At 40.5% G+C, this 11,538-nt stretch overlaps 1 protein-coding gene across 1 annotated transcript in view; it reads left to right on the top strand.

Moving 5' to 3' along the window:
- LOC104966560 (transformation/transcription domain-associated protein-like) overlaps positions 1-11,127 on the top strand; it is a 14,850-nt gene extending 3,723 nt beyond the window's left edge. The window contains exons 2-9 of the mRNA XM_010795744.1: positions 2,108-2,444; positions 2,635-2,732; positions 2,909-3,103; positions 3,220-3,411; positions 3,497-3,662; positions 3,781-4,037; positions 10,407-10,588; positions 11,031-11,127. Of these exons, the coding sequence (XP_010794046.1) occupies positions 2,108-2,444; positions 2,635-2,732; positions 2,909-3,103; positions 3,220-3,411; positions 3,497-3,662; positions 3,781-4,037; positions 10,407-10,588; positions 11,031-11,127 (1,524 nt within the window). The remainder of the gene's footprint in view (positions 1-2,107; positions 2,445-2,634; positions 2,733-2,908; positions 3,104-3,219; positions 3,412-3,496; positions 3,663-3,780; positions 4,038-10,406; positions 10,589-11,030) is intronic.
- The last annotated feature ends 411 nt before the right edge of the window (positions 11,128-11,538 follow it).

The raw sequence follows: 11,538 nt of genomic DNA, 5'->3' as shown, positions 1-11,538 counted from the left end.
TATAATACATATGTATAATATCAGTTAAAATAAGTGCTTCAACATAGTTAACATTGCTGGAGGTATGCACAAATATTGATAGATGTCTTGTAATGGACTATTGAGGAACCTGCGACCCAAGTTTTCATTCATTGCATAACTACACCGTTTGTGTGTATGATATGTCAATAAACCTTAGAACATCTTGAAATCTTGAAAGGGATGTGACAAAATAGTCATTTTATACAGTCTTTAATGAACTATTAGTAGAGAATAACGAGTAATTAATATACTTTATAGGAATCCTATTAATATCTAATAATAAAAATAATGAAATTCAATAACATGCTTTAACCACTAGGTGTCCCTTTATATCAGCTCTGCACCTTTATGGTGTAAATACAGCCTATCTACCAATTGGATCAAATATAAAAGTCAGCCGAATTAGTGTTGATACTGCGAGGAGACGTATTGTGTGAAAATAAATGTAAGATGTTGTTTAATTGCTGATATATTTATGATCCACGTCACGTTTTCAGTTTTGGCGGCAGTTCCTCATATTTGTCTAGAAGTCTTCTCATCAGGGCTCTATAAATTGAGAACTACGGGAGATATGTAATATTTAATGCAGCCGAACCGTGTATTACAATGCCGTTATGTGATGACTTTCAAAGAGAAAAGCAAGCACACTCGGAATAAAGTATTATTTTATTTTTTTTAAATGTTTTCGGTCTGTTTCCGGTATTTGTTAATGACGATGTGATGTGAGATGTGAGACTGGAATTGCACAGGGGAAAATAACGTATCTCTGCCACCATTTTAGATGCGGATTTTGTTAAACTAATAAGTTTGCGCTGTGGGCCAACACTATACATTGACGGGGAAGGGGGTAGCAATAAAGATAACACCATTAAACAGTTACACAACATAACAGAAATAATATCGATAGCAGCGTCCCTAGCCCACTTGGTAACAATGAAAACGTTGTATGGACACAATTTCCTGAAGTAATCTTCGTAATAACTAGCAAACTAAAGATCATGTACATCCACTGCACACATAATCTGAAATAACAACTCATATTTCTCGCATCAAATGACATCAAAACGCATTTTAATGGCCAAACTAATAGGCATTTTCCACCGAGAATAAAACGAAGTTCGGCCATGTTTTTTTTTCTCCGCAGGGAGAAATTTGAAGATCACGTGACATAGACGCCAGCCATTGGAATGAATGGTGAAAAAAAACATAGTGATCTTACAATTTCAGAGGCGTTTTTGTAGAAATACTACGTCCTACGTTGTGGACCAACGTAGTTATTACACGTTTTTTTGTGAGACTGGGTTGGGGAAACACCATATCCCAGCGTGCATTGGATGCTACAACATCCAAATCCTCGAGCTTGAACCAGGCCTACGTCTGTTTCCGGTGACTTTATTTTGAAAATCAGTTCCTGACGGAAGCTAAAAAGCCCAATATTATAGAATTAAACGANAAGGGGAGCTATTATGCAAAATCCACTTCTTCATGTCTCTTCTATATCAACATGTGTCCCCTCTTCTTCATGTCTCTTCTACATCAACATGTGTCCCCTCTTCTTCATGTCTCTTCTTCATCAACATGTGTCCCCTCTGTGGAAAGAGACTCTGAAAGTTTCAGGAACAAAGATTCTCTCTCTTTTGTCCTGATCCATTTCTATAAAAACCTGTCTGAAAATGAGCTGATCAGATTTTGGCCACTTTATGATGTCATAACGATTTTTTTGGCTTGTGTAACAATTAGCCAATCAGCAACCAAGGTAAGCCCCCCCCTCCTACCTTATCACCTGAATCTCCTCCTAGAGCACCATTGAGTTCTTTTTAACCAAATGTCTCTCAGAGGGGCGTGGGGAGGGGCTCCTTATTTTCATCTAAAGTAACAGACAGAGAATCAGCACTTTTGAAACAGGGCTGAAACGGAGGGGATTATGGGTAATGCTGCAATGATCTCTTTGGTGTTTCAGACAAACACTTCAGAGACATGTTTCGTATACATCTGAGACCTGTAATATATTGATGAAAAACAGTATAATAGGGGACCTTTTTAATAAAGACATGTTGAGTCACTTTTTCCCTTCCTGTCTCCTCAGGTCTTTGTGTTGAAGTTCCACACCATCGCACGCTACCAGCTGGTCTCCATCTTCAAAAAGTGCAAGCCCCAGTCAGAGATGGGTGTGGTCGAACCAGGAGTGTTACCTGGTGTACCGGCCACACCCACTCCATCCACCACTCCGGCCATCTTACCTCCCGCTCCTCCCACACCCGTCGCTGCGGCGCCTCAACCTCCATCAACGTCCTTAGACAGAGCGGGTGAGAAGGAAGACAAGCAGACGTTCCAGGTGTCCGACTGCCGCAGCTTAGTGAAGACTCTGGTGTGCGGAGTGAAGACGATCACCTGGGGCATCACGTCCTGCAAAGCTCCAGGAGGTGAGAGGACACGGATACATTAGGCATTAGGCATGTTATACAAATGCATATCTATCTTAAATTGTTTGAAATGTACCCACATCAGTGTTTCCGCCAGACCAGGGCTGACGGCAAGACGCCCCCCCCTGGCTGAAACGCTGACCTACATGCACTCTCTAACTTCTGTCTTTTTAAAATCCTCTTTTTCCAGAGGCCCAATTCATTCCTAACAAGCAGCTTCAGCCGAAGGAGACCCAGATCTACATTAAGCTGGTGAAATACGCCATGCAGGCCCTGGACATCTACCAGGTACAGCCAATGAGTCGTGACTTTACCATCTCTAACTTTATTTGTGCAATGACCAAATAGTTGTCTCATATCGAAATTCTTTACATGTGCGTTCAGGAAGACAGGGCTCTGGTAATTACAGTGATTTCATTCCAGCGAAATCCCAGTGTAACAGCTGTCATGCTTTTCCTCTCCAGGTTCAGGTTGCCAACAACCAGCAGACGTACATCAGGGTGGCAAACTGCCAGACTGTTCGCATGAAGGAGGAGAAAGAAGTCCTGGAGCATTTTGCCGGAGTCTTCACCATGATGAACCCTCTCACATTCAAGGAGATCTTTCAGACCACTGTGCCCTACATGGTGGAGAGGATCTCCAAGAACTATGCACTGCAGGTGCGTGATGTCGTGCACACAAAGAAGAAATGGGGTGCTTTTATATCATGTTTTTATCAAACAAGACATTTTCCCTTGTGCTCAAATTATATTTCTTGTATTCTGTTGTTTCCCAGATTGTTGCAAATTCGTTCCTGGCCAACCTGTCAACGTCGGCTCTGTTTGCCACCATCCTCGTGGAGTATCTTCTCGAGAGACTACCAGAGATGGGCTCTAACGTCGAGCTCTCAAATCTTTACCTCAAGCTTTTTAAACTCGTATTTGGCTCAGTGTCACTGTTTGCTGCTGAGAATGAGCAAATGCTAAAGGTAGGAGTTTATTTGGTCTTATTTTCCAAGGCTGTGTAATTGTTTGTGACTTTTTACTAATATTAAACTGTCCCTGTTTCTTCAGCCACACCTCCACAAGATCGTGAACAGCTCCATGGAGCTCGCCCAATCAGCTAAGGAACCCTACAACTACTTCCTGCTTCTCCGAGCTCTCTTCCGCTCCATTGGTGGAGGCAGCCATGATCTTCTCTACCAAGAGTTCCTACCGCTTCTACCTAACCTGCTGCAAGGTAACGCCTCCCATACTCTGAGTTAAACACGAGTTGTATTTGATGAGTGTTGAAGACGTACGACATTCCACTAATACCTCCTCCTCGCCTAATGAATCCGCCCTTTCCATGCCGTTAGGTCTGAACATGCTGCAGAGTGGGCTTCACAAGCAGCACATGAAGGACCTGTTTGTGGAGTTGTGTCTGACGGTCCCGGTGCGTCTGAGCTCCTTGCTGCCGTACTTACCGATGCTGATGGACCCGCTGGTTTCTGCTCTCAACGGCTCTCAGACTCTGGTCAGCCAGGGCCTCCGCACCCTGGAGCTGTGTGTGGACAACCTGCAGCCCGACTTCCTGTACGACCACATCCAGCCCGTCAGAGCCGAGCTCATGCAGGTGGGGGGTGTTCCTATGATCCTAATGTCCAATGCAAATATTTCTAAGCTGCCTGGCCGGACACTTGTAGATCCAAAAGCTTTATGCAGCCCCCTCATTTATGTAGTCCTTGTGTTCCTCCAGGTTAGTTTTCATTTCTCCATGCACTCTAAAAAAACCAAGCACATATTTAGTTTTTTCACCTGTTTTCACAGATGAAAGAAAAGTAACTTAACACACTTCTTACTCACCCCCACTTCTTTCACACATTTCTTTAGAGAAACTTAGAAAGGTTATCCTCGCAAAACATTTTTTTTCAAGAGTTTAAGTTTCCAGGGTCGACCAAACAACTTTAAATCAGTATTAGAATATAGATCGCCAGCACCTTGTTCTCACTTGTCTCTAAGGGTCCTCATTGATTTATATCGACTCATTAGAGCAGTCACAAAGCCCTTGGTATACCTGCCCTCTAGTGGTAAACAGTGGACATTACAATATTTCCAGACATACACACAACCAGGATCAATCACACACACCACTTTACTACAATACTGCTGAACTGTGATGGGTGATTCATTACTGCAATGACAAGTCCTGTGCGATTTATAAGCTCTCCCTGCTTTTTTGTGGTGTAGATTATCACATCACATTACATGTTACATGTTAGACACTTTTATCCAAAGCGACTTACATACTCAATACTGTGGGCAATCCCACAGGAGCGTTTTGAGGTGAAGTGTCTCAGGGACACAACGACATGCTGACTGCAGTGGGGTTTGAACCTGTGACCCCCTGATCCCAACACCAACGCACTAGTCCACTGCGCCACATGCCTCCCCATAGATGTAGTCTTTCATGACTGTAGACCAGGGTAGGATTTTCACGGCGGCCATGGCCGCCGTAGCCCCTCGGTCTGGCCGTTATGCCCCACAAATAATTGTACGTCCTACGGCCACCGTGGCCTGTGTGCCCCTGATACTGTTAAAATCTCGAAGTTGCTTTAAAAGCGTCAGAACAGTGGTTTCTGAACTGCATTATGCTGCGTTCACAGCGGACGCAATGCAAATATTCTCATCGCTCTAATTGCTGGAGTTTCACTGCGGCTGTCAGCTGTGTTTACTCCTGTCATTCAAACAGGACGCGCTGGAGAGGGGGCGGGGCTTATATCCAGGGCCGTTTCTAGCTTTTTGGGGGCCCTATGGGGGCCCTATGCAAGATGCTGTTTGGGGGCCCTAGTTTTGACAGTTTTTGAACTACAATGGGGGGGATTCCGAAGCCTTTAAGATGATCTGTGGAGATGCATCAATCTGTTACACTTTAATAGGAAAAGAGGCTAATTTCAAGAAAACCAAGCAATCCAAAATAAAAAATGATATTAAAAAGGTAAACAATAAGGCTCCTCTATGTCAATAAATGCAAGAGATGCAGCATTTTCTCAACAATGTTTCCACCCCAACGATGATTTGGACTTTATTACCCCAAAAACCCAAGCCACAGCTTTGCTATCATTGCAGTTTAGTCGTATTTATATCCTACATTGGATTTGTAAGCATATAATGCTTCACCGAACACACAGTGGCGACTGGTCATTAGGGGCACAACCCCACCTAGTGTCAGTAGAAAGTATTACAAATAATGATTACAAAAAAATGCAAAAAATAAACATCAAAATATATAAAATATATTTTAAGATCATGGTTAATCATCTGATTCGTCTGTACATTGCTGTTTTAGTCTGTGTTCTTCTAATTAGTGTCTACAGTGTGTGCCTATTGAGCTGTTTAGAGCTATGTGGGACAAAACCCGATCATGCCCCTCCCTCTCCCTGTCTAAGTGAACGGTGACTATAAAAACTACTCTGCGCATGCTCAGACTATTGTCCTATTTGATGTGTGTGGCAAAATATTAATGACCATAGGGGCATAGAGCTGCCATCCCCACCATACGTCATCTCACATCATTCAGAGGTGATTGGCTGTAAGTACATGTGCCGCGAAAAGTGTGGTGTGTGAAGAGGATGAGAGAGACGCGTCCTAAAACCAGGAAGTAAGCTGCGCATGGCTTCCCTCCACAAAAAAGCAATGATATTTCTCCATGGGATTTTAGAAAATAGCTCAAAATAAGATCTNTGTATGATTTATTACACGATTTATTGAATGACGGAATAGGCGGAACTAACGTTATTCGTCATTCTAGTCAGACCCATTAGAGCGGTGCACTCAGGACCCTGGGTCCTGAGTGCACCGCTCTAATGGGTCTGACTAGAATGACGAATAACGTTAGTTCCGCCTATTCCGTCATTCAATAAATCGTGTAATAAATCATACATTTTTCATTTTTTTCACTTTTTTCACTTTTAATTTTGGCCCCCCTGGCCCCCCCTAGAACGACCCCTGCTCCAAATGATGCTTAATCAAGAACTTACAATTGGAGTTTAATCAAAACACATTGAAGCGTTTAGATTCAAGATCCACAGACTTATTTTCACGTCATAAACACAACTACAGTGTAATGCAATGGATGAAAACTTAGGTCACAGGTTCCTCAAAGGAGTGATTACAAGATATAGACTTTTATAAAAATGAAATAAAATAGAAAAGGACAAAGTTAAAAGCAAACCGAAATGTAAACAAACACTGAAAAAAATGCAGAGTTGGAAAGGAGCCAAAGTTCACGTGAAGTTCATGTTCTCTGTAAATACTTGGAGGTGTTGCGGTACGACACACTGCAGGCCTTTTCTTAGAATACACGTCACAGTAGGAACATTTCTTATTAATGTCTGAGTAAAGTTCAATTGTTAAGATTATGAATCTACTACTGAGAAACGTATTCTCCGTCCAACATTCACTCGGGTGTTTTCACCTCACTCTAACATCAGGTTGTGAAATGTTTCCTGTTCTTCCAGTTTAATCGACATAGTGACTGTCTCTTGGTTGCACCTTTACTCAAGTACTTTACTATTGGGGTTGTCCTAGTGTCAGAGGTGGAAGAAGTACTCAGATCTTGAACTGAAGTGAAAGTAGAAGTACTCAGATCTTGTACTTGAGTAAAAGTAGAAGTACCAGAGTGTAGGAATACTCTGTTACAGTAAAAGTCCTGCATTCAAAATGTTCCTCAAGTAAATGTAGAAAAGTATTCTCATCAAAATATAGTGAAAGTAGCGACAGTAAAAGTATTCCTTGTGCAGATTGGTCCATTTCAGAATAATATATATGATATGTTTTATAATGATTGATCATGAAAATGTTCTCAAAGCTGGTAAAGGAGCAGCTAGTTTGAATGACTTTGTATACTGCAGGGTAGCTTGTGAATTCACTCCAGGTGGAACTAAAGTCTGATTTAACACATTAGATTTCACATCATTCATCCACATCTTTAAAGTCACTAAAGGCATTAAATACATGTGGGGGAGTAAAAGTACACCATGTACCTCTGAACTGTAGTGGAGTAGAAGTACAAAGTAGCTTAACATGTAAATACTCAAGTCAGTAACTCAACATTTTTCTTAAGTACAGTACTTGAGTAAATGTACTTAGTTACTTCCCACCTCTGCCTAATGTTTATATACAGTTAGGTAGTTAAATCTACAGCAACACATCATATCCAATAAGATCATAATATGTTGATAATAATAGTACTTTTATGAGCTCATTAAACATATCATTTGTCCTCAGCTTTACTCATTGAAGCCAGTGTGTGATCAGTGTCTGTTTGGCAGGTACGTCCACACCTTCTTTTTCCTCCACACCTTCACTTCATGGGCAGGAACCCAAACAAAGCAAGCATTCAAACCCTTACTCTGCAGGTTATGAAGTATTGCTAACTGAATAACTTCACCTTATAAGGAATCCCTTGCATGGAATGGAATGACAACAATGAAGACAAAAGGTCATGCATGTAAAGTACTACAATATATGCATATAGTACATGTAGCCTACAATGAATTACTATATGTTAGCTGTTGAAAAATTTCAAAAGATGATAATGAAATGTACCTAATTTTATGAGCATTGATATTTGGGGCCTATGTTCATATATATCTTTATATCCACAGCAATAAAATGCATCATACTCATAAATGAAGCTGTAATATTAATCCTCGAAGAGCAATCATTTATAATAGTAAAACACATGACTTGAAAATGTACTGCATAATTAATACTTTTACTTTTCAAACATTGAATATATTTTGCATACTTTCACACAAGTAGGGTTTTGAATACAGGATTTTGAGATGAGTATTTTCACAGTATATTATGAGTACTTTTATTATTTTAATTAAGGATATTAATTATTTTATAATGTTTACTAATGTTTTTTGTGTATCCACTAGGTGGCGGTAATGAGCTTACATGCCGTTTTTTCAACCACATGAAACATACACGTACATGAAAAGAGAAAGACTACTATGGACTATACCAAAAATGAGCGGTGTAGAGCGAATACAAACACAGTCTACAATTAAATGAATTAAATTATAAATGCAAACACAATCGACCCATCATTCACCCACAATCCATAATTGATCAGTATTCAAACAACAACGAAGAAATATCCCGTATTATATCTTAAATCATATTAATATTGTTTTCAACCCCCCCGTTCGTCTCCGCAATGGTTCTTTCCAGTAATGGTAGCAGCAGCATGGTGAAGGAGAAGCCAGCGTGGATAAACAACAACAACGACACTTTGTGGATTTAAACTGTTAGTTGTAATAACAGCTACCTGTAGTTTGAGATTTGATCATCTCTAAACCCGATTAGTCAAAGGAAATCAGCAGAGACTCCGTTTCACAATGGTAAACTCACGTTTCTAACCTAAGCTAATCTGTAAGCTAACTGCGGCTAACGTCACTTGTGCATGTGTGGTGTGTCCATGAGAAAAAACACTGTTATGATGGGAAATATCACCGTCAACTAATGATATGTTATCGTATTGTACTTACATAACTACATTAAGAAAGTTTTAGGCTTGAATAAAATTGAATTCTCCCCTGTTGTTTTGGTAGCAAACTTAACTCAGGTGTTTAAAGTGAAGGGAACTTTGTAGGAAATGATCTAACTTAAGTACCACCAAAGATACAGAAGAGACCTATTATAGTTAGTTTATACAACGTACCTTTTAATGTTTAAGTGTGTTGTTTATTCGACAAAGTGTTGGAATATTGAGATACACAGAAGCCCATATATGTGGGATGTTAGGTAGTTGTTATAAAAACAAACATAATCACTATTGAGATTGTCTAATGTTTACTTATTTGCATACAGTTTGTTAGTTGAACCTATAGCAATGCATCATATTCAAGAAGATCATAATATGTTTGTAAGAGTAAACTTAGCATTGCTTTACCATTTAGAAAAGGGTGCAAATATTAGATCGGGAAAAACAATAGGGTTCAAATCTAAGATATACAGTATAAGCCATGGAACACAAATATATACAGGTTTCAGTCAGGATAATGCATTTTTGCAATTAAGCAGGGCTCTAATTAAGCAGGGCTCTAACTAATGACAATCTATCAATTAATGTCACAATTATTGTTTTGGTCTTTGAAATCCATCCCAAAATGTCCACCCCAGTCTCTATAAGTTCAGTTAAAATGTCTTGTTTTGTCAAAACCTGAAATATTCAGATAGATAGACAATAAAACAGAAAAATATGCTATTTATGAGTAAAAAAATAATTTCTGCATGAAATTGTATATAATGAAAGCCATCTCGCCAACAGTGTGAACGAGTAAAGTCACTTTCAGAATATTTAACAGCAGAATCCTCAGTGATGGTTTTCTACTGTGGGAAATCCTCCTTTCCCGTCCTTTGTCTGTTTCATTTAAGAGTCTCCTGTTATATATTTTCACCAGCGATCTCCCCATATCCCTCCTCTATCCGTCTCTCACAGCCTNCACTGTGAATGTAGATAGAGACATTGAGAAGAGGGACACATGTGATGTATGAAGTAACATGGAGAAGAGGGACAGGCATGTGAGTAAGAAGAGAACATGGAGAGAGGATCACATGTTGATTGTTAGAGGAGACATAAATGAAAGAGGGGACACTATGTGATGTGAACGAGAATGGAGAAGAGGGGACACATGTTGATGTAGAAGAGACATGAAGAAGAGGGGACACATGTTGATGTAGAAGAGACATGGAGAAGAGGGGACACATGTTGATGTAGAAGAGACATGAAGAAGAGGGGACACATGTTGATGTAGAAGAGACATGAAGAAGAGGGGACACATGTTGATGTAGAAGAGACATGATGAAGAGGGGACACATGTTGATGTAGAAGAGACATGAAGAAGTGGATTTTTCCTAATAGGTGACCTAATAATTTCTTATATTTGATGTTTTTCTGATGTCCTCTTTGTCCCGTTTGTCTGTCCATCAGCCCGGGGAGTTCCTGCGGATCTACAACCTGCGAGCGATCCCAGGATCCAGCAAGGTGCCGGGCCTCACCAGCAGCCAGAAGGAGCTGGACCACCTGGCCTTCCACCTGCACGGAGGAAACACCTTCGGGAGGGGCATCCGGGTGCTTCCAGAAGACTGCCCCGACGTGCAGGAGATGAAGAGGTACGGCAGGAGATCTCTTTACGTGATGTACTCTATTCCAGTGGTTCCCAACCTGGGGGGCGCGCATATAATACATATACATATAATTGTAAGGCAATACATGATTGTCACTAAAAGCCTTGTCTCTACATTACAATAAAATATAAAAAATAATTGATTAATTAATTTTAATAAAAATTCNAGAAGAGGGGACACATGTTGATGTAGAAGAGACATGGAGAAGAGGGGACACATGTTGATGTAGAAGAGACATGAAGAAGTGGATTTTTCCTGATAGGTCCCCTTTAAAAAGAACCAGTACTTCTTCCACCACTGCTCTCGTCTGGGTAACACGCTCCCATCCCATCACACGGGTATTTGCTCTGGTTGTAACCATTGGATGTCGATCGTGCAAAACATTTGACCTAAATAGGGACTTAATAACCTGATTCTGGATGATCAGGCGGGATCAGCGTCCGTTAATCCTGAGCTCCACATCTGGGAGCGAGCCTGGATCCTCTGCTGCTCCTCTGGGATCAACACAGAGATTTCAACTCTGAGCAGAGACTCCTGTAAGATTAACATTCTGCTTTTAATCCTTTCGCTTTTTGGTTTAATTTTTATACATGTAAGGCTGTCAGATAAAGTGACCTGCAGTGTGAGCGTGTATTGTGTTTTCAGAGAGATGTTTAAACTGCGTTGGCGAGCTGTTTGTGTTCCTTTTGTGCAAAGGATATAATGTGTAGATGTGATTTGATATGACAGGGGGTGCCAAACTCCATATTTTGAAGGGGAAGGACCACGAGATAAGGTGTTCTTGAGTTTCTCTAAAAGCAAAGAGGAAGAAATACTTTTTAATAAAATACTGAAACAGATTTTCACATTGATTGATTTCTTGAATACTTACTTGAAGAAAGAGCCCCTTTTGTGTTTGAAGAGGCCGTAGTAGAGAGTGTATTATGTCCCTTTGC

This window comes from Notothenia coriiceps, unplaced genomic scaffold, assembly GCF_000735185.1.
Source record: "Notothenia coriiceps isolate Sejong01 unplaced genomic scaffold, NC01 NC01_scaffold00037246, whole genome shotgun sequence".
Classification (NCBI taxonomy): Eukaryota; Metazoa; Chordata; class Actinopteri; order Perciformes; family Nototheniidae; genus Notothenia; species Notothenia coriiceps.
This window is presented reverse-complemented; position numbering and strand designations above follow the sequence as displayed.